This window comes from Ambystoma mexicanum, chromosome 2p, assembly GCF_040938575.1.
Source record: "Ambystoma mexicanum isolate Mex_15411 chromosome 2p, UKY_AmexF1_1, whole genome shotgun sequence".
Taxonomy (NCBI): domain Eukaryota; kingdom Metazoa; phylum Chordata; class Amphibia; order Caudata; family Ambystomatidae; genus Ambystoma; species Ambystoma mexicanum.
In genome coordinates this window covers 1,299,159,542-1,299,181,071 of record NC_090923.1, presented here as the reverse complement: position 1 = coordinate 1,299,181,071, position 21,530 = coordinate 1,299,159,542, and the positions used below count along the sequence as shown (strand labels likewise).

The window sequence follows — 21,530 nt, the reverse complement described above, 5'->3', positions numbered from 1 at the left end:
CGAACTAAGAGGTTCAAAGGAAGTACCCATTAAAAAGTTTAAGACCAAATTTAGATCCCATATTGGGATTTGAAAAGGAACTGGGGGGTAAACATTAGTTAACCCCTTCAAGAATTGTATTACCAGAGGCATTTTAAAGTAGGAGACTTCCTCAGCAATACGCTTGAAAATGGAAAGCATTGCTAGGTTACCTTTGATCGTACCAATCTGGAGTCCGAGATTTGCTAAGTGCAACAGAAATGACAACACCATCGATGTATTGCATGAAAAAGGGTCAACATTCTTATCCCTACACCAGCTGCAGAAATTATTCCAGCAGCAGCGGTATAAGGATTTGGTTGCTGGCCTTCTTGTCGCAAGCAACACCTGCATTACGTCGTCCGGGAGGACCCAATCTTTGTATCTCAGCCTCTCAGAAACCATGCGTGAAGGCTGAGAGTCCTGATATGTGGATGGAGAACCCGGCCTTCCTCTTACGAGAGAAGATCCTCTCTTTGTGGAAGATAAATCAGAGGACAGATGGACATGTGTAGAAGGTACGGGTACCACATTCTCCTGCCCCAATGCAGGGCAATTAGGATCATGGTCTTTCGGAACCTCCTCAACCTCCTTATTACGTGAGGAATGATGGGGAATGGAGTAACATTAAGAGAGTGGAAATTCCCAGTCCACCACAAACGCGTCTCCTAGAGCTCATCTCAGGGGAAATTCCCTGGAGCAGTACAGTTCGCACTCTGTTGGCATTGATCGCGAACAGATCCACTTGAGGGGTTACCCAAAGGGCGAAGATCTCTTGAAGGACTTCCTGAGCTAGTTCCCACTCGTGGGAGACTGCTCTCTGCCTGCTTAGAGCGTCCGCCGTCGTGTTCTTCTCTTTGGCTAGATGCACTGCTGACAGATTCCTTCTTGTATTGCCCAAAACCAGAGCTGCATTGCCTCTCTGCACAGTGGTAGTGACTCTACACCTCCTCTCTTGTTGAGGTAGTACATTGCCACTGTGTTGTCCGTCGTTATCAGGACATTCTTTCCCTGTACAGAAGTCAGGATGGCCTCCAGCGCTAGTCTGATTGTCCACAGCTCTAAAAGGTTTATATGTAGTTTGGACTCCAATGGAGACCAATGACCGCTGATGGTCAAATCGCTGGTATGAGCTCCCCACCCCATGAGTGAAGCATCCGTCAAAACTGTTCTCTCCGGCCATGGTTGCCAAAAGGGTTCTCCTTTCAAGATGTTTTCCCGACAGGCCCACCACTGAATGTCCAGTGCGACTCTGTGTGGGATTTGTAGGAGATCTGACATCCTTCCTGAGAACTGTGACCATTGACTCCTGAGATCCCATTCCTGGGTTCTCATTCTCAGACGAGCCTCTGGCACAAGAAAAATGCAGCATGCCATGAGGCCAAGTAACCTCAGAAAATCGAAGGCCGGAAAATGTTGGGCATTCTGAAACTTTGTCACCATCTATAGTATGTCTCGAGCCCTCACCTCTGGTGGCGAGGCTTTTCCCAGGGATGAATCCAGGACTGCTCGGATAATTAGAGTCTTTGTGATGGTATCATGTGGAACTTCTTGAAGTTGAGGGAGAAGCCCAGTCTGTGGAGGGAGTGGCACGCGTAATTCAGATGATCTAGGGCTTGTTCCAGGGAATTTGCCCTGATCAACCAATCGTCTAGGTAGGGGTAGAAATTAATCCTCCCTCTCCTGAGACTCGCTGCCACAACCACCATTAACTTGGTGAAAACCCTTGGGCGGAGGTTAGCCCAAATGGCAGATGCCGAAACTGATAGTGCAAGTTGCCAAAGGCAAACCTCAGGTACTTTCTGTGTTTGTGATGGATAGGCACATTAAAATAAGCATCCTGAAGGTCTAATAATACCAAGCAACTGAAGCTGGAGGGCCTGAAGAAAGGGTTACCATCTTGAACTTGTCCTTCCTAAGGAACTTGTTCAAGTTTCTTAAATCCAAGATGGGTCTCAATCCTCTGTCCTTCTTGGGAATTAGAAAATATGGGGAGTACCAACCCTTGTTCCTCTCCGCTACAGGTACTGGTTCTATAGCACCTTTCTCTAGCAGGGTTAAAATCGCCTGCATAAGGAGCTGATCCGGAATCTTCAAAGAGTAGTCTCCCGGTGGATGACTCTTAGGTGTTTGTAGGAAAGGCAGACAGTAACCTTGGGTGATTGTCTCCAATACCCAAGCATCTGAAGTAATAGCTTGCCATTCTGTCAGATGTTGAGTTAATCTGCCTCCTACTGTTGTTTTGTGAAATATGACCTCAGAGAGGTTTTGGGGCAGCTGACGCAGATGCTGAGGGTAAAGTAGTACTTGCTGTTGCGGTCTTAGTACCCCTACCCGGTCCACCACGAGGAAATTGTCTCTGGCCTCTTTGAGCTGCCGTCCTCTGGCCTTTCCGAATGCGGAATAGCAAAAGGACCTACTGCTCCAGGGCGCACCTGTGGGGCGGTTCGGAGTTTGCCTTATTGCAGCTCCAAGGGATTTGGCTGCCCCTTGGAAGTTTGCAGCTTCTCCAAACTCTCACCAGCTTTACTTCCAAATAAATGCGTGCAGTCAAAGGGCATGTTGAGAAGTCTGGACTGTACGTCTGGGACAAATCCCGACTTCCGCAGATTTGCGTGGTGCGGATCACTGTACTAGCCGCCATGGCTCTGCTGAAGCTGTCCACAGGGTAGAGATCGGTTTGAAGGGATTCGCACATAGCGTCCTTTCCATCCTTGATATGGTACAAGAAACCGTCTCTTTCCTCCCCTTCGGGGATATGGTCGGCCCCCATCGAAACACAATCTCAGAGGGTGTGCGTGAATCTCACCAGCTTGCATTTAGCATTAGCAGACTTTAGTGCCATGCTGCATGCCGATAAAACTTTCTTGGCCATGGCATCAAACTTCTTGTCATCACGATCTTGTGGGATTGTAGGGTATGCATTCTTCTTTCCCTAAGAAATTGCAACCAGACTTTCTGGAGTTGGGTGCTTTGAGAGATTTAGAGGATCGGAAGTCGATGCTCTAAATTTAGCTGTCAATCTTTTGTTAACTGCAGGGATCACCTCTGATGTTTCCCAGTTGGTAGATACCCTTTTATGTAAAGCCTTGTGAAATGGGACAACAGGGTCCACATGTGGTCCCTTGTCTGTTTGGTCATCTTGCTCGAATACAGGTATGGGTCTAGACCACCCCATATTCTCCATCACCCTAGTCATAAGCATTCTGTAATTGCTTTCAGCGTGATCCCCTGGATCAGACGACCAAAATCAACTTTCAGGGAAGTATCAATTCAAGCGTGTGTTCGATATTCGAATTACTGTCTGAAATTGCCTAAACCTATTTGTCTGCATCTTAGAAAGTAGCTTGAGCTGAAAGAATATTTTATCTCAGCCGTCCGCTTTGAAACAAACCTTTTGTAGAATCCCTGCATTGAAACTTGATTGATACTTGAAACTACAAATCCCAGCAGCCCTTGTGCTACTGAAAAGGATACGTCAGGCGATTCAGCGCCAGCGATTCAGGGACGAAGCCAGTATACGCCGGTCCACGGCAGACATCGGCTGTCGGCTCCCAACTCTGCCCATTTTTCTTAACACAGGATAAACAAGACGGGTAAGAAATGGGTTACATTGAGTTATTGCAGCTGCTATCCAAAGCTAACAAATTGCAAAATGAACAATTAGTTAAAGGATTTCTATGCAACAAAGACACATCACAAAGTCCTTCCACCTCGCACAGGGAACAAATCACAGCTATTTCACCGACTGAAACACTTTCTCATGACATCAGTTTAAGTGATAGTAAGTACAAAAGTGATGGGTGAAATGTTTCAAACTGCTAGGCCAGTTCCCCTCTGCACGGAAACACAAGCAACCCCAGGCATGTTTCGGCCTTGTTGGGCCTCCTCAGTGAGGTGCAGTTTGCTTCCCTATGGCGCAGCGAGCAAGGGACCCACATCTGGGCATAACCTCTCTCACATAGTTAGACAAACAGTAAGCACAAAAGTGACGGGTGGAAGATTTCAAATGAATCTGTACCATTGGCGTTGCTCTGGGCAACCTTCCACACAACCGTTTTTTAGCCCGTCTGCGCCATTGCAAAAGGGGTCCAGCCATATGCAAATCTGTCAGGTACTGCCACGAATGGTAGCAGCCCAGCCCGAACTGCTAGGCCAGGTCCCCTCTGCATGGAAACACAAGCAACCCCAGACATGTTTGTTGTTGGGCCTCCTCAGTGAGGTGCTGCTTGGTTCCCTATGGCGCAGCGAGGAAGGGACCCAAGTCTGGGCATACCCTCTCTCACATAGTGAGACAAACAGTAAGCACAAAACCAGCCATCACCTCTTTTGTTTTGCTATTATCAGTTTAAGTGAGACAGAGCTAGCTACCAATTTAAAAAGAAACCTCTGTACTGATATAGATAACATAAAAATTGCACTTTTAAACACAAGATCACTGAGTAAACACGCTCAGAACGTACTCGATTATATATATTTTTTTTTCATGTCTCAGTAAGAAATAAGATTTATATTCTTGATGACAATCTGGACATCTTATTTCTTACTGAGGCGTGGTTACACAAACCCACAGGTCCAACTATTGATAGCGCAGTTCCCCCAAATTACAACATTTACTTTGAAAACAGAACGAAAGGAAAGGGAGGAGGGGTAGCCATAATAGCAAAACAGAATCTAAATCTATTCACATACAAAATTCACTGCTCTGGTTGCAAGGTTCTTCACCTTAAACTTACACCCTCTCACAATCACTGCATCAACCTCATCACCATATATAGACCCCCATCATTAACCTCGGAATTCAATGATGAACTTTGCCACATTTTAAACAACCTAAAGGGAACCAACACAGGAACGGTACCTTCTAGGCAATTTGAACCAATGGCGAGGAAACCCCAGCGATAAGGATGCTATAAGCCTCGAAAAAAACCTGGAAAACAATTACTATGGTTTACAATTACTCCATAGCAAACAAGGGTCCCACTATTCATTCTGGTAACCAACTCGACTGGATTGTTATTAACAATGTTGAACTAACAGTGACAAATAGTGTACCTTGCATCTGATCGGACCATCACAAAATTGAAGCTATACTCTTTAAAATTCAAAACTGACTATTTTGACAATTCCCCAAAAACCATCCAAAGCGGAAATCTCAAGAAAATTACACCAGACATTCTAAAAGAAGAAATTACAACTATTATGAGCAAAACTTCTGATGAGGATCCTTGTTGCGATCTTATCACCCTTACTTTCACCAACCACTTTTGGGACTTACTAGACAGAAAGGCCCCACTAAAAAACTATCAAGTCCGTCCAAATCCAAACCATCAAAACTGGTATACGGCGGAACTGAGTACACTCAAAACAGCGAAAAAGGAAAATAGAGAGAATTTGGCATAAAACCCCCTCTGAACAAAACAAAGAAACTTGGAAAAAATGTGATCTCCTGTACAGAGCCAAACTGACAGAAGTTAAAAAGAATTACTATAACGATCAAATTGCTAGTGCCTCAAATTCTACTGGCAAACTGTTTCAAATTCTAAAATCCTTTGAAAAGCCACCTACTCTTTCTTTGCCATTTCAACCAACCTTGGTCGACTGCGAACTAGTACAAAGAGCTTTCTTTAATAAAATCAAAAAAGCGAGAGATAACATAATTAAATGTAAAGTAATAGACTCACTACCCTTGGATCAACCTAATGAAGTGAATCTAGAGCCCAACATTTCCAAATTTACATTTTCGCCAGTTTCAGCTGAAGACATGCTGGATACTCTCTCATCCATGAACTGCACTACTTGTTCCGAAAACATCTTACCTCCTAAACTCATTCTTGATAATGCAGAAATGTTTGTCCCCTTTCTATGCCGTATGACAAATCCTGCTTTTAGGGATCTGAAAGTCCCGGTATGAATAAAAACAGTCACCCCCCTGGTAAAAAAAACCTGGACTGGACCAACAAGACCCGACAAACCTCAGGCCCAACACAAACTGTAACTTTCTATTAAAGGTGCTTGATAAAATCGCCACAAAAAAAGTGACAAGAATACGTAGACAAGCATAGCCTTTTACATCCGCAACAATCAGGCTGTAGAAGTGCGCATAGCACCGAATCAGCACTGTTGGATCTGCAAACCAAAATGCTTGGTATTCTTGACAAAGGAAAGGCAGGTTTGTTAATTCTATTGGACCTCTCGGCTGCTTTTGATTTGTTAAACCACGAGAAACTCAGAAAGGCACTAGGCACAGCTGGAAATTGTTCCCAAGATGCTATCGAATGGGTATCATCCTTTCTAGAGGATAGGAACTCTAAGATCACTTGGGGAGGACATTCCACCAATTCTAAACCAGTGGATTGCAGTGTTCCGCAGGGAGCCAGCTTTTCCCCACTGCTTTTCAACTTGTATATCCGTTGTCTCTGCACCCTTCTCTCACAGCTGGGGATCTTTTTTACTAACTTTGAAGATGACACACAGCTCATTCTGGAGCTAAGTGGCAACCACACCGCCGACAATGACAGATTATCCGCCATATACAATACAATAGAACGATGGATGATAACACATTGGATGTGCCTTAATAGCTCCAAGACAGAGCTTATGACATTTGGCACTACAAAAGTCTTCAATAACCTAGGCCCAGACTACTCTTCATTTTGTATAAAAGAGTCTTCCATCACAGTGACAAACAAAGTCAAAACCCTCGGCATCTATTTACAGTCATCACTAGGAGCCGAGGCTCAAACCTCCTACCTAAAACGAAGCTGTCAATATTATCAGAGGCTTCTTTGTCGTATCAGACCCCTACTAAATATCAAAAATAGTATCACAATTGCCAGGGCCACTATTCTGTCACGCTTGGATTATAGCAACGCTTTGATGCTCGTGCCAACAGCAACTGCATAAAGCAATGCCAAATCATTCAGAATAACGCAGTTCGGTCCATCACAGGAAAGCCCAACCTCCACTGGCTAGCAGTAAGGGAATGTATTATCTTCAAATCGTTGACACTAGTTCATCATTGCCTGACATACCTGAAGAAAGAATTCAACTGGTATGAGCCAAACCGGAGCTTAAGATCCTCAAAACAAGGACTGCTTAAATCTAGCTACCCCAGTAAGTCTACAGGCCTAGGTCGAGCATTTCCTAGCAAGGCCATCCTCCACTGGAATGAGTTGCCCTGCAATCTTAGACTTGAAAACAATACTCAATGATTCAGGAAACAGTTGAAGTCCACACTCTTCAAATAATTAACATTTCCTCTACGCTGGTTCTCATGTAGAACCTACTTTCTTCCTCTCTCCTTTTCTCCTTGTACTGTCCTGTGAACTTCCCGTCTCTGTGTCTGTCGCGCCCTGATGCTTGCGAGCTTTCAGCGCGTTACAAATACATAAATAAAGTAAAATAATAAAAAAACTGCTTCATGCAAAGAGTCTTACAAATGTTTCCTCTTAGATTCTTCTGACACTAGTTCTTCTGGGACCAAAGGTGTCCCACACTCCAGACCAAAAGGTCTTTCCTCTTCAGATGGCTGCCTCCTCATAGATTGAGGATAGGGTCTTAAAATATTCTGAACAAGGTTGTGTGTCATTTTTTTTCAAATGTAAAAGAAGAAGGCGCTATGGATGTAATTATTGGCGCAGTAATAGCCGAAATCATCGACAATGACGTCAACGGCTTCGATAGAACTGTCAAAGGTATCTAGGACCTCGATAGAATCAACAGTAAGCTCGACGTATTCGACAAAATCGTCGAAGGTATAGTCTTGCATGGCCTCGAGGAGGTCGACACGAGGCGTCAATGCCTTCTCCTTCGATGGAGGCACTGAGGGCGTCGATGACACACTCTTTGGCTTAGCCGTATGAGTCGATAGTGATTACTTTTTGTGCGTCACAGAGGTTTTTTCTCGACTAAAGGGTTTTTCACGCTCACGAGGAGTCTCCCCAGCCGAGGTCGAAGACTCACAGCTTCTGATTTTAGTTATTTCTCCAGGGTATCGCCTCTAGGTGCCTTCGAGGGGGGACAAGGCCATGTTCTCGAACACCTTTAACATGCTTTTACAGAATTCCTTCCATTGTGCCGAGGAACTGTGTTTCGTTGGACAAATAACCCTCTTAGGTGAACTGGAGGATGAGGTGGATGCGACCTATGGCGCCTTTTCTTGCTGTGTTTCGAAAAGGAAGAATGATGTTATCCACTTCGAGAGCGTGATTGGGAGTGTTTTTTGTGACGACTCCTCGGAGGTGCATTTGGATGGGGTAATGGACTTTTGTGGCTTACATCTCTCCAGTGGCATACACTCATCGGATTCAGAACATGGATGCTCTCCCACAAGGCACCACAGACATACCCTGTTTGGATCCGTCATGGACATCTTAGCCCCGCAGTCGATGCATTTTTTTAAACCGGACCGGGGCGTGGACGGAGCCAATGAGATGGCCTTGTCGTTGAAGTTTCGCAGGAATTTTAACAGAAAAATCAAAGGATTTTTGATGTTCTCACTGAACCGAGCGTTGCGGACCCAAAGCTGTGAAGTGCGGAAAAACAGAACTGAGTGACGGATGCTGCGTGCGCTACTTATACCTGTGATGACGTCGACATCACAGATATAAGTATTTACAGGCACAGAGGCGGGAGTTGTGGTGTGGCGACAGGAGTTGCAGTGTGGAGGAAGGACTAGTAGTGAGGGAAGGAGTAAACATTGAAAGGTGGAGGCGAGGTTTAGAAGGAAAGACATCAGAGGGACAGAAGAGGAGAAGGAGGAGTGTAGTGGTAGGTGGAGTTGGAGAAGGGAATGTAGTGAGAGGTAAGAGGAAGAGGAAAGCAAGAGCGTGGAAGAGCAAGACTGGTTCCTTTGGGGTGTCTGCAAAGCCCAATCCCCTATCTGTTACGCTCACCTGCTATCCACGGGGACGCCACTCAGCCGGGAAGGTTGCTGGTATCTTCTTCCCAGTTTTCTCCCAGATGTGGTCTAAGTGACAAGTTCTGCCTAAAAATACAGGAGGACTGCGTTCGGGACTGGCCGGCTGAGATAAAGATCCTCCCACCGCCCCTTGTGACTTCAGCCCCTCTGGGCCCTCTCCTCACCTTGTTGTGGAAATAGGCGTGCTCGCCGTCCTGCCTTCTTGGCAGGGGCACGATGTCTTTTGTGGGCGTGTGCGGCCAAGTTACTTCACTGGTGCGGGCCCGTTTGGTGTCTTTCAGGTAGGTCTTATTGCAGCTGTTTTGAATAGTGTTGTTATTCTTACATGCCTTTCTGTGTTTAATGTGTCTTTTCTCTCCCTTAGGTGTGCGGAGCATCAGCGCGGCGAACTGGCTGAGTTGAGCTTTGCCGGTAAATGATGGCGCGTGATGTGCGCTACGATGCGGTAAGAAAGCGCTATGCGCAGCGCTGCATTGTCTTGCCTTTACTAACCTGTTTCTTCCTTCCTTGCAGGTCGCATGTGTTTCTCCAGCGTGTGTGGCGTTTCGGAGCGATACCGGCCGGGAGGCGACCAGCCAGGTAAATTTCTTGTGCAGTCTGCAATGTCTATTATGCCTTCTTTAATATTGTCCTTTCCTTCCTCTTGCAGGTCGTTCTGTCCGAAAGACATGCAGATCCAGAGGAAGCTGTTCACTGGAGCTGAGAGCGGATAAACAGATGGAGATTGCAGGTAAGATGCTGCTAATGATGTTCCTTTTGTCTCCTTGCAGGTTTGCTTCTCTGAGGCTCGTGGGTATCACAGGACACGGTGAGCATCACGTTGCAGGCTGCAAAGTAACGCGAAGCGTGCTTTCTTGTTCGGATGTGGTTTAATTAGCTTTAACAAAGTAGTCCAGGTAAATTAGTCCCTTGGCCACCACCCCCAAAACACTATACCGCATATCTTGGTTCCTAGGAGCCAAGCTATGTGGGTGCCTCCATCTTGGCTGAAGGCCCCAAATGAAAAAGTAGTCCCTTGCACTCATGTTCTTCAAGGTGTATGAGACTGGTGCCATAGGCGCCAGGACTGGCTCCAAGAGAGCCTTGGGAGTGGATAGAAATAAAGACAGATAGAGAGGTATGGGGCCCCTAGAAAAAATAAAAAAAACCCTTGAACTCTCCCTGAGTATTAGCGTTTCTTGTGCCATCTGAGACAAAGGGCACAGTTGATCTAAAACAGTGGGGCCACTACTAAAAAGAACAGCTTTCAGTATAAAGGATGTTTACTGTCAAGAACAAATGTCAAATGGTTCATGACAAAGAAAAGTATTGCAATTACATCATTATGTCTGCAGTAGTGGCATCAAAATGCCATTTGTTGCCGAAGGTTGCGACATGATTAGATCCTATAAAGTAAGTCCATTAGTAAAGCAAGATTAACAACCATCATTAGTCAAACACTAAACATTTATTATACATACCTGCTTGGATGGACATATAACTCACCACTGCTGAGCTCCTAAAAGAAAATATTTAAAAACCTTTTAGAAAAATGTATTTATTTTATAAATCAAACATTTACTGGTGCGTGCAAACATGCAAAGCAGTAATGAAGATGTAAGAAGTGTTTAGATTTCAGTGGCATAAAAGTATTGCAGTCAGTTTTCAAAGAATGCCAACTGAGGAATTGTGTCCATACACAGTGCAGGCTTGAAACCATTGGTACAAGGTACAGCCATCTGGGTCGTGTGTGTACAGGCACCAAGACTATGGTGTGTCCTTGGTTGAACGCTGTGCACGACACGTATGAGGGTGACCTATAGTGTTGTAGGGGGCAAAGCAGGTTTTTCCAGACCAGTTTTGATAACGAAAGCAGTTCACTCCATAGTTTGACATCCTGCGATTGACCCAGTGAGCAGGTTCAGACCAGCGAACATCTCTTCCTGGAAGCTAAGCCATAAGGCAAAACCAAATTCCCATGGAGGCACTGGCAGCATCTCTCGCTTGGGGGTGGAAACATACATGCCAACCTGATCTATTCCATTCGGGAGACGCTAGTCCAGGACTGGTCTTAACTTTGCAATCTGCGAATGTGTTTATAATGGTCAAGATTGGGACTACAAGTCTCAGAATGCAAAGTTAAAATCAGGACTGGGCTAGCACCTCCCAAAATGAATGGATAATGTTGGTTTAAAGGATAAGAGGATAACTAAAGATTATGGGGAATGGATGGGGCATGGCTTGGACGAACATTGAGATGGACGTGCTCCATGAAGGCTCAGCCGACACAGAGGAGTGCTCCCCTCTAATGTTATGGATGGGACCGACAGGAGAAGTGACCTGGAACTTTTTTGTTGCTCTATCGATGCTGGGCACAAAACAATAAATGCCTGGACCCACTCCCAAGAGACACACAAGACAACACCAAACGCCTAACAAGAATGCAACTCGAGAGCTGCAACGTGGTGGTTGCCCTTTTGGCCCGCTCGTGGCTGGGCTGACGGGACCAGTGAGGAATTGTGCTCCTCACCGCTGCATGGACATCGACCTCAGGATTGTGTCCAGTGGTCTCCCTTTGGCTGAGCGGAGGAGGTGGTTGATCTGTGAGGCCGTTTCTGGTTATGAGTTGACAGACTGGTGCCCGTCAGGAAATAAGGGGACTAGAGACTCCAACTTATCTCTCAGGATGACACGCTGCACTGTGGAGAATTTCCCTTGCAATTATTCACCTAAGGTGACTAACAGAAGCAAGGCCATATTGATGTCGAAAGGAACCCCTTTCGCAAAATTCAGGATCATAAAGGGACACCAATGGAGGATACAATCTTCTGAAAGGCAAGCCATTTAGCTACCCCAGTGACATTAATTTCCATCTATTTCCCAAAAGACTATCTGTTATGACCACAGAGCTTGCATTCAATAAAGATAGTGATCCTAAGCCCCCTTACCCGGCACCAGAGATCCAGGGAGGAATAGGGGGAGCCTTATACACTCCACACCAATCCCTGGGGAGTGATACCAGGGACTGAGGTAGAGCTTAGCAAACCCGCCTGGGGAATAAAATAGTTCAGTGGGTTTATGTCCAGATGCTGGAGTGTTGACTGAAGAAAGGTCCAGAAATGGGCTGCACCCACCAGATTTGAGCAAGGAGAGGATGGTATCTCCTATACAAGTGGGTGCTAACAATATCCACTGGATGGTGAGAATGCACCTCATGGCCAAGGAATTACACACAAAATACAGTGAAACCTCAGCGTCATACCAAATAAGTACTGGAAGATGCTAAGTATGAATAGAATGAACAGGCGTTTGCGGGAAGACCTGCTAAGAGAATAATGATAGTTGACAAATGTGGATCCAGAGCGTAGAGGCGCTCTGTGCAATAGTAATTATATCTCGTGAAGAGAGATGAAAGGGATGACCAGAGAAATACTGCAGCGCGTAAGGAAAATAATGAACAGAAAGCCGGCAAGGTGTTCAGTCACACTTGTCGGGATGGGAGTCTGATGATGGGGAACGTGTTGCACAGCTGATCCGGAATCCAGATATGGTGAACGGGTAGCGGGCTGCAGAGACTTCAGAAGAGAAGTCCCTCGCTGACAAAAGACACAGAGCTCGGGAAGCACGGTTGAACGAGAGAATAAATTGGGAGATAAAGGGAAGTAGGTAGATGGGAAGGGTGAAAGGGAAGTAAAATAGAATTTAAAAAGGATAGCAAGGATAGAATGAATACTCACAGGAGCGCTGGGTCAAGGAAGAAGCAACGCACAGCGTTGTGATTTAAGCTATTTAAACCTTGTCGCGGTCAATCTGGCCCAGGTAGAAATGTCGGTGGCCATCTTGGAAAACACTAGACTGCTGCTGTAGATTATCACCAGTGACCAATTTGAGAGCCATCTTGGAAGGGGCATGAATGTATCTTATGCCTCTTTTACTCCACTTCCTCCACAAGGAATAGCAGTGCATGACACAACCAACATAATTATCTGCTGAGTCTTCTGACTCTTGCCGCTATTATTGAGGGGGAAACTGTAATTGGCAGTGATTTTAACCTGGTTCCCAAATCCACATAGATTTTGAAAATCCTATTGAAAAAGGTTCTTCAGCACAGCCTGGCCAAACTGAGCATCAGATATGGAGCTCAAGTCTAAACAATAATGTTTACAAAAAAAGCCAATGGGGAGGCCCAAGTAGCTGCTTTTGCGATGGTCTTCCAGGGGACATATTTTTTAAAGGCCGCTGCGGCTGCCTTGACCCGGACCAGGTGTGCATGAATACCTTTAGGAGGCTGCTGTCATCCGCCGAGCTGACTGGCGGTTACTTCCGCGTTGACGGCTCCGTCGCGGATGGCACTACCACTAGTTCCAGCACATTTCATCTTACGTGCTGTGCGGGTCTAGTCGTTGCCCAAGATGGCGGCTGCTGGGAGGTACTAATTCATTCAGTTACGGGACCTAGTTTCGACTCCTCTTCGGACTTCCCCCTGCCGGCTCCATCACCTGTTACTGGATATCCGATCGCCCTGGAACTCGCCATCACAGCATAACGTTTTTTTCTGCCCCCTCGGCTTTTTCCTTAACGGCCTGATCACGGGAACGGACTGTCAGGACTGCTGGTTTAAGAGCATTCACTGTGGCTTCCTCTCGTGGCAGGCACATTTCATCTAAAAAGAAGACAGATTATCTGACACCTCGCCACATCAGCCCAGAAGATTTGGAAACCTAAGACACAGGTGAGGAGAGTGGGGAGGAAGAAGGGCTAGAAGTTTCACCAGAACGGGTCGGATTGCAACGCCAAAAAGACATAATATCAGCTGAGGAACAAATCCAAGAACTCTGGAAGGCAATTCAGGGGATGTCACAAGAACTACAGACGGTGAAGGCAGAAAATGCAGTATTAAAGCAATTAGTCACAGCACGTGAACCTCCACCGGTAGAACTACCAGCCATGGTGCTTCCCTCTGGAAAATTTGATGGTTCTTCCAAGAAGGTTAAAGAATTCTTGGAAGCTTGCATAGTATACTTTACCTTCAGACCTTGTTCCTTTGCCATAGACCTATCAATAGTTGGGTTCTTGATTTCCAACATGACTGGCAACGCGCTGGCATGGGCCACTCCGTTGGTAACCAGTGCTAATCCAATACTGCAAGATTTTGCCTGATTCCAGACTCTATTAAAACAGACCTTCGAGAGACCGGAATTAAACTTCACAGCTTGTGAAGACTTATTAGATGTTCGACAAGAAACCTCCGATGGCTTGACCTATATATCTCACTTCAAGACTTTGGCAGCAGGAGCTGGTTGGCCAGAACAAGCCCTGTGTGCCATTTTCCGAAGAGGCTTAAAAGAAGAGATCAAGGACGAACTCGCCAGTTCTTCTCGACCTCCGACCTTTACAGACTTACTGTCATCTGTATTACAGATCGAGTATCGACTTTAGGAACGTCGATCGAAAAGCCGCAGATATCGTACTGCAGTACATCTTTCTGAATCCATGGCTTCTCTTCTGCATCATCCTTACCCTCTTCCTCCCACTCCATTGAAGAACCCATGCAGATTGGAGCTACCAGGGGCCCTCTTTCGTCTGCTGAAAGACAGAGAAAGGAGAAGGGACTCTGCATATTGTGGTTCAGAACAACACCTCCTTAAGGATTGCCCTGAGGTCCCAACCAAACGACAGGGAAACGATCTCCCTCAGCGCCAGTAGGGACTAGGTCCCGAGGGGCTTCTTGCAATTCACTCAGCCCCTATGTTTCAGTCTCCGCTCCCAACACCCAGGAAGATTCCAGACTGATGGTCATTCCAATCCTCATTAACATCCACAGCAGATCAGTGGAATCCCTATCCCTCTTGGATTGTGGGGCTGCAGGGAACTTTGTGGACACTCTATGGGCAGAAAAGGTGGGTATTCGCAGAGTAGTCCGCAAGGAAGACCAAAGGGTAGAAGGAGTGGATGGCTCCCCCCTTTCTTCGGGACCCATAACCCATACCCCTGAAGAGTTACCTGTAACCATCTTTCAACACTCAGAGGTTCTCAAATTCGATATAATTCAAGATGCTCACTTTCCTATAATACTAGGTATTACCTGGCTGAGAAAGCACAATCCTCAGATAAACTGGACCAGCAATCAGCTGAGTTTTTGTTCCTCATTTTGTAGACTTCACTGCTTCCCTGTAGCCAACAGGAGCGATCTCCAAACCATGACGGTATTAGCAAGCGATCATGTGGGAGTGCACGCCTTACCACAGTATTGTTCACCTTATCAAGAAGTCTTCAGGGAAAAGAAACCTGCTACATTACCTCCACACAGGGCTGAGGATTGCACCATATATCTGGAACCTAATGCCCTGGTTCCCTTTGGCAGGATGTTTTCCTTAACTCGAACAGAGAAATAGGTCCTAAGGGACTATTTGGATGCCAATTTGCAGAATGGTCTCATCCAGCCTTCAAAGTCTCCAGTATGAGCTTCTTTGTTTTTCATTAAGAAGAGACTCAACTGAACTCCGGCCCTGAATAGACTGCAGGGGCCTCAACAAGGTTACTATTTGTGACCGCTACCCCATGCCGCTAATAACAGAGATTATTGAGGCCGTACAAGGGGCACGCATTTTTACCAAACTCGACCTCCGGAATGCCTACCACTTACTTCGCATTGCTAAGGGGGATGAGTGGAAGACAGCCTTCTGCACCCCGTTCGGGTTATATGAATATAAGGTGATGCCGTTCGGTTTGGTGAATGCGCCAGCAGTATTTCAGCGGTTTATGGACTGGATATTTTCAGACCTACTGTTGGTAACGGTCATCATTTACCTGGATGATATCTTAATCTATTCCTTCAATCTAGAAGAACATATTCTTCATGTCAAACAGGTATTGGAGCGCCTTCAACAGTACCAACTTCTGATCAAACCCGAGAAATGTGTCTTCGCAGTTTCATCTGTACCCTATCTAGGATACATTCTGTCGGAAGAAGGCATTTCCATGGACCAAGACAAGGTCTCAGCTATACTCAGTTGGTCCTCTCCTACCAACGTCAAGGAAGTGCAAAGATTCCTCAGTATATCGAAATTTTACAGGAGATTAATTCCCAACTTCTCAGAGACCGTTCTTCCCATCACCAAGTTGTTAAAGAAGAGTACCGGTTCCTTCGAATGGTCTCCAGAGGCAGAACAGAGTTTTGGGAATTTGAAAAGGCTCTTCTGTTCTGCTCCTATTCTTCGACACCCCGACCAGAATAGACAGTTTATTCTGGAAACAGATGCATCAGCCATGGCCATAGGAGTGGTCCTTCTACAATCCTACGAGGGCATTGAACATCGAATAGCCTCTCTCTCAAAAACACTGTCTTCCAGTCAACTAAAATATTCAGTTCTGGAGAAGGAACTGCTAGCCATGAAGCAGGCTTGCGAGGAATGGCGACACTTACTTATGGGATCCCGACACAACTTTGTCATCAGAACTGATAATACAAATTTGAGGGTCTTACAAAATATCGAGTGCGTCAACTCAAGGCAAGCCCGATGGGCTTATTTTTTTGTCCAATATAACTTCCAAATCACCTATCTACCCGGAACTAACAGAGTAGCCGATGCATTGTCTTGGAAAGATACCACCAGTGATGGTATTACTCTTCCCAGGGAACGAATGTTCCAAAGAAACAAAATTGAGGGACTTGTTAATACTTTCTTCCAAGAAGTCAAGACGGCTTTGGCATCCGAGATGCCTGAACTTCTACGTCAAGGAAGGGAGACCTATATGGAGAAGGACAGGTTAGTGTATTACGGAAACCGACTGTACATCTCTTCAGGTCGTTGGCGGAAGAAGATAATTAGTTGGTGTCACCCACCCACAGCCGGTCACAGAGGACAACACAATACCACAGAACTTGTTGGAAATCATCTTTCTGGCCAGTGCTAAAAGAGGACGTCAAGGACTATCTTAAAGCGTGCCCGGTCTGTGCCATAGCCAAATACCCATCTGGTAAACCCCTAGGGTTGTTGACTCAATCAGAAATGCCTACACGCCCCTGGGGAGTCATTTCTACTGACTGTCTAATTCCTGTACGTGCATCATGGTGATGATAGACACTTTAACCAAACTGGCACATTTTTCTCCTTTACCGGGATTACCAACGGCTACGAAAATGGCGGAAACTTTTGCTCAGGACATTTTTCGATTACACAGACTTCCGGGTAAGATCATCTCAGACCGTGGCAGCCAGTACATCTCCAACTCCTGGAAGGCTCTCTGTTCCCGTATTGGGGTAGAAAGGGCTCTATACTCTGGGTTCCATCCTCAGACTAATGGCCAGACCGAACGGTTCAACGCTACCCTAGAGTAGTATCTGCGGTGCTACGTTAACCAGTACCAAGAAAACTGGGTTTCCTTACTGGCTACAGCAGAGTTTACGTACAACAACTCAAAACACTCAGCCATCGGTCAAACCCCATTCTTTTGTATGTATGGGATACATCCAAGATCTTTTCTTCCGATTCTTCCCATTCCTACTAACTCTCCTACAGCTGAGGCTGTACTTCAATCCATAGCTGAAGCCCACATCACTGCCAAACACTGCCTGGAGATTAGTAGGAAACAGAACAAAGAACAGGCTGATAAACATTGCAAGGACTGTCCAGATTGGGAAAAGGGGGACAAAGTATGGCTCTCAACTAAGTTCTTACCTAGATGGGTTCACCCTTCTAAGCTTTCACCTCGCTTTTTAGGACCCTTTTCTATTCTATCTAAGATTAACCCTGTCTCTTATAAGTTAGATCTACCCCCCCAGCCTCAGTCGCATACATCCTCTTTTTCACTCTTCCCTTCTTAAACCTTTTGTCTCAGATACATACCAGAGATCGGTTCCCCGTCAGACCTTTGCACGTTCCAGTGGCAAGGATGAGTATGAAGTCTCTGCCATCCGTTACTCCAGATATTACAAGGGACGTTTGGAATACTTACTTTCGTGGAAGGGATACCATGAGTCGGAGGACTCATGAGAACCCGCTTCTCATGTACATGCCCCTAGGTTGTTAAGCCGCTTTCATTACTTCCACCCTAGTAAGCCCGGGGTACTTGGCATTGGAAGGGGGCATACTGTCATCCGGCGAGCTGACTGGCGGTTACTTCCGCGTTGACGGCTCTGTCGCGGATGGCACTACCACTAGTTCCAGCACGTTTCATCATACGTGCTGTGCTGGTCTAGTCGTTGCCCAAGATGGCGGCTGCTGGGAGGTACTAATTCATTCCTCTCCCAGCGACCGTTGCGTTGCAACCCCCGAATTTTGGCTTACACTTCTCTTTGGGTCAAACGCTAGTTTTTTTCCACTTTCACGGCTTGCGCCTAGCTGCTCTCTTTCCCTCTGGATCGCGCTCCTTGCGTTCCGCTTCCCTTCCTCTTTGTTTGGCTATCGGTCCTTACCTTCTACTCCGGCTGCTTCCCTGCTGTTAGGCAGAAACCTGTGCAGTTCCCTCTGGGACCACTGCAAAAGATTTAAGACTACAGGTGTTTGGCAGTAAACCCACTTGGTAGCAGTCTGTACCACACAGATTCACTTGGTAGCTGTGGCTGAGCAGTCAGACTTCCCTGAAGAAGAGTTAGGCAGTATACAGAGTATTCACAACAGGTCAAGAGAACACAATAGAACAAGTAAACACTGACCAGGGCTTGGTGTAAAAGAGATATAATTATTTATTTAAAACCACATCTAGAAAAACACACAGGCACTAATAGTAAGCAATTCAAAAACATGGTCACTAAAAGATATACACTCCCTTAAAAGAATAGACAAGTCTTAAGTAAAGCCCCACTTATTTTCAGACAGCGGTGAGCGCTTAACGTAGATGGCACTCTAATAATTCGTTTAAACAAGGGAGAGAAAAGCAGAGAATAAATTGAAACAGATCCCAACACTTTTTCACGATCACCACAAGAGAGGAAGGCAAAGTAACACAGTGAATTCAGAGTCAGTAGGCCGGATCCGCTTTAAGAGGATCAAAACGAAATGTGTCCAAGGTCACACAGTTGCAGTGCACAAAAGTTTTGTAACGGTTCAAAAAGGAGTTGGACCAAAGAAAGGGACCAGTTAGAGGGTCAAGGCGGCCAGCCCAGTCCAGAAGATTAAGGAGTTATTATTACCTTGTAGCAATCTTTAGAAAGGGAGGCCTGGCGGACACGGTACCTTAAAGTGGTGAGAATACTCCAGCGGGGGCAGTTGTTCCTGGCAGCGGATGCAAGTCGGTGCTTCGTCCGGGGGAAGAGAGGATCTCGTCGAGGAGGAGGACAGGAGTCCGTTGCACTCCCAGGGAAGAAACCAGCCGCGTAGTTTCTCAGGTAAAAGGAGCGGTCCTTTAGTTTGCGGTCCAGTGGTGAGTGGCCGGGGTGCTTGGCACGGGCAATTCGACCACAGACCGGTCTGGGGTGCGAAGAGAAGAAGGTAAACTGGTTGTGCCCACCAGTCAGGGGGAGAAGCCTCTCCAGCCGGGAGATCTTCTCTGTCGTCGGGAAGTGGTGAGTCGGTTCGGCAGGGCTCCACCGGTGGTGTCGTCGTGGTAGGTCGGCTCAGCTTCTCCCTCGTCGGATTCTCAGGTCCTGTGGCGACTTCTGAAGTTCCAGTCCCCAAAGCCCTGCATTTATGCAGCATACCCCCATTCACTCAGCCTAGCTGTCAATCAAACATGCTAAGTGGTGAGCCGGCCGGCTCACCACTTGGGCCAATCACACAAGAGTGCGACTTGAGTTACCAAGGTAACTCAGTCCAGGGTGCCTAAACCCCCTCCCACACTCCCTGTGGTACCCAGACAGAGTGGCACCACTTTTGGAGGCTTCTGTGGAGAAGCCCGCCAAAAAGTGGAACAAAGGGCTCGACTTGGGTTGGAGTCACAGAAGAGAACACAAACGCCATTTTAGAATCGAGTCCTGGCAAAAAATATCAACCGGCGAATTAATATTAATTAAATAAACCGGCGGTATGTTTGAGGCTACGAGAATTAAATAATTAAAGTTGGTAGCCTCGAACAATGGGAAAATCCCATAGGGAAATATTCGCGGTCGAATATAAAAAGTAGTTTCCACTGCCACCAGCCAAAACTCGATCAGGGGGGACAGAGAAGTGCCCCCTCGACTAACAGACCCCGTGGCAATCGAATTGCCCCGACCAGTACGTCCACAATATGATGGTTTGTACTGATTTCTGTTCATAATTTGGGACTAGTAAAGCCAATGGTGACTTTACATGCCCTGGGAGACATTAGTCAGTCACAGGGTATGGAGTCTATGGTGGGGTCTCACTATGACACCCCTGTGTTACTTACTGCACGGAGGGTGCTGTGTAACACACATAGTAAAAACAAATGAGGCCCTATGGAGTAAAGAACCCCATAGCCCAAAAAACACAAACAGTCAAAGGAACACCATAAATCATGCCCAAGAGTGGGAGAAAAAGAGTCTCACTCATGGCAGGAGAAAAAAAACAAACTCCAGAAATCCAGCAAAGCTGCTGGGGGACTCACTAGGTTAGGAAATTCTCCCTAACACCTGCTCGTTCGGCTTACTCCTTCCGCCTCCTTTCTCTTCTTTCCTTGCCTCCGCGTCTTGCGGTCCCTTGTTATTTCACAGTGTCTCCGCCCCTCCTTGCAGAGATTCAGTTACGGGACCTAGTTCCGACTCCTCTTCAGACTTCTCCCTGCCGGCTCCATCAGCTGTTACTGGATATCCAATCTCCCTGGAACTCTCCATCACAGGATAATGGTTTTTTCTGCCTCCTCAGCTTTTTCCCTTAACAGCCTGATCACGGGAACAGAGGCTCAGGACTGCTGGTTTAGAGCATTCACTGTGGCTTCCTCTCGTGGCAGGCACACTTCATCTAAAAAGGAGAGAGATTATCTGACACGTCGCCACCTCAGCCCAGAAGATTTGGAAACCTACGACACAGGTGAGGAGAGTGGGGATGAAGAAGGGCTAGACGTTTCACCAGAACAGGTCAGCTGCAGTCCTTGGACAGTGTAAGACTCCGTAATACAGGCAGCGATCCATCTGGAGATAGTCGCCTTAGAGGCCTATGGATTACCAAAGGTCACCAACAGTTGAGAAGAGTTCCTAAATTCAGATGTTCTGTCTAGATAGAACTTAAGAGCCCTTCTCACATCCAAACAATGCAGAACCCTTTCCGCTTCTGAAGCAGGGTTCGGAAAGAAGACCGGTAGGGAGATCGATTGGTTCAGATGGAAATCAGAGACCACCTTCGGCAGAAAAGAAGGATTTGTCCGTAGGACCACCTTATCCTTGTGGAAAACCAAGAAGGGATGCTCCACCAATAAAGCTTGGAGTTCACTCATATGCCATGCTGAAGTAACGGCAACCAAAAAGGACACCTTCCACGAAAGGTGCTTGAGGTCAACTGTGGCCATTGGTTCGAAAGGTTTATGGCACAACGTCGCAAGAACCACATTCAGATCCCACGCCGGGTGCGGTTTGCGAACCGGGGGATAAAGGCACTTTAACCACTCGATTAGACAGAGAGTAAGAGCATTGGTCCACGGATAAGTAGGCGGATACCGCCGAAAGATAAGTTCTGCAAGACAGAACGTGAATGCTCAACTCCGCTAGGTAAGA

The 21,530-nt window shown here is 46.5% G+C and overlaps 1 protein-coding gene across 1 annotated transcript in view; it reads right to left on the bottom strand.

Annotated features, from left to right (window-relative positions):
- The window catches only part of EIF2AK1 (eukaryotic translation initiation factor 2 alpha kinase 1), a 1,543,308-nt gene that overhangs the window by 1,104,449 nt on the left and 417,329 nt on the right, over window positions 1–21,530 (bottom strand). Inside the window, exon 4 of the mRNA XM_069645632.1 lies at window positions 10,402–10,439. Within this exon, the coding sequence (XP_069501733.1) occupies window positions 10,402–10,439 (38 nt within the window). The remainder of the gene's footprint in view (window positions 1–10,401; window positions 10,440–21,530) is intronic.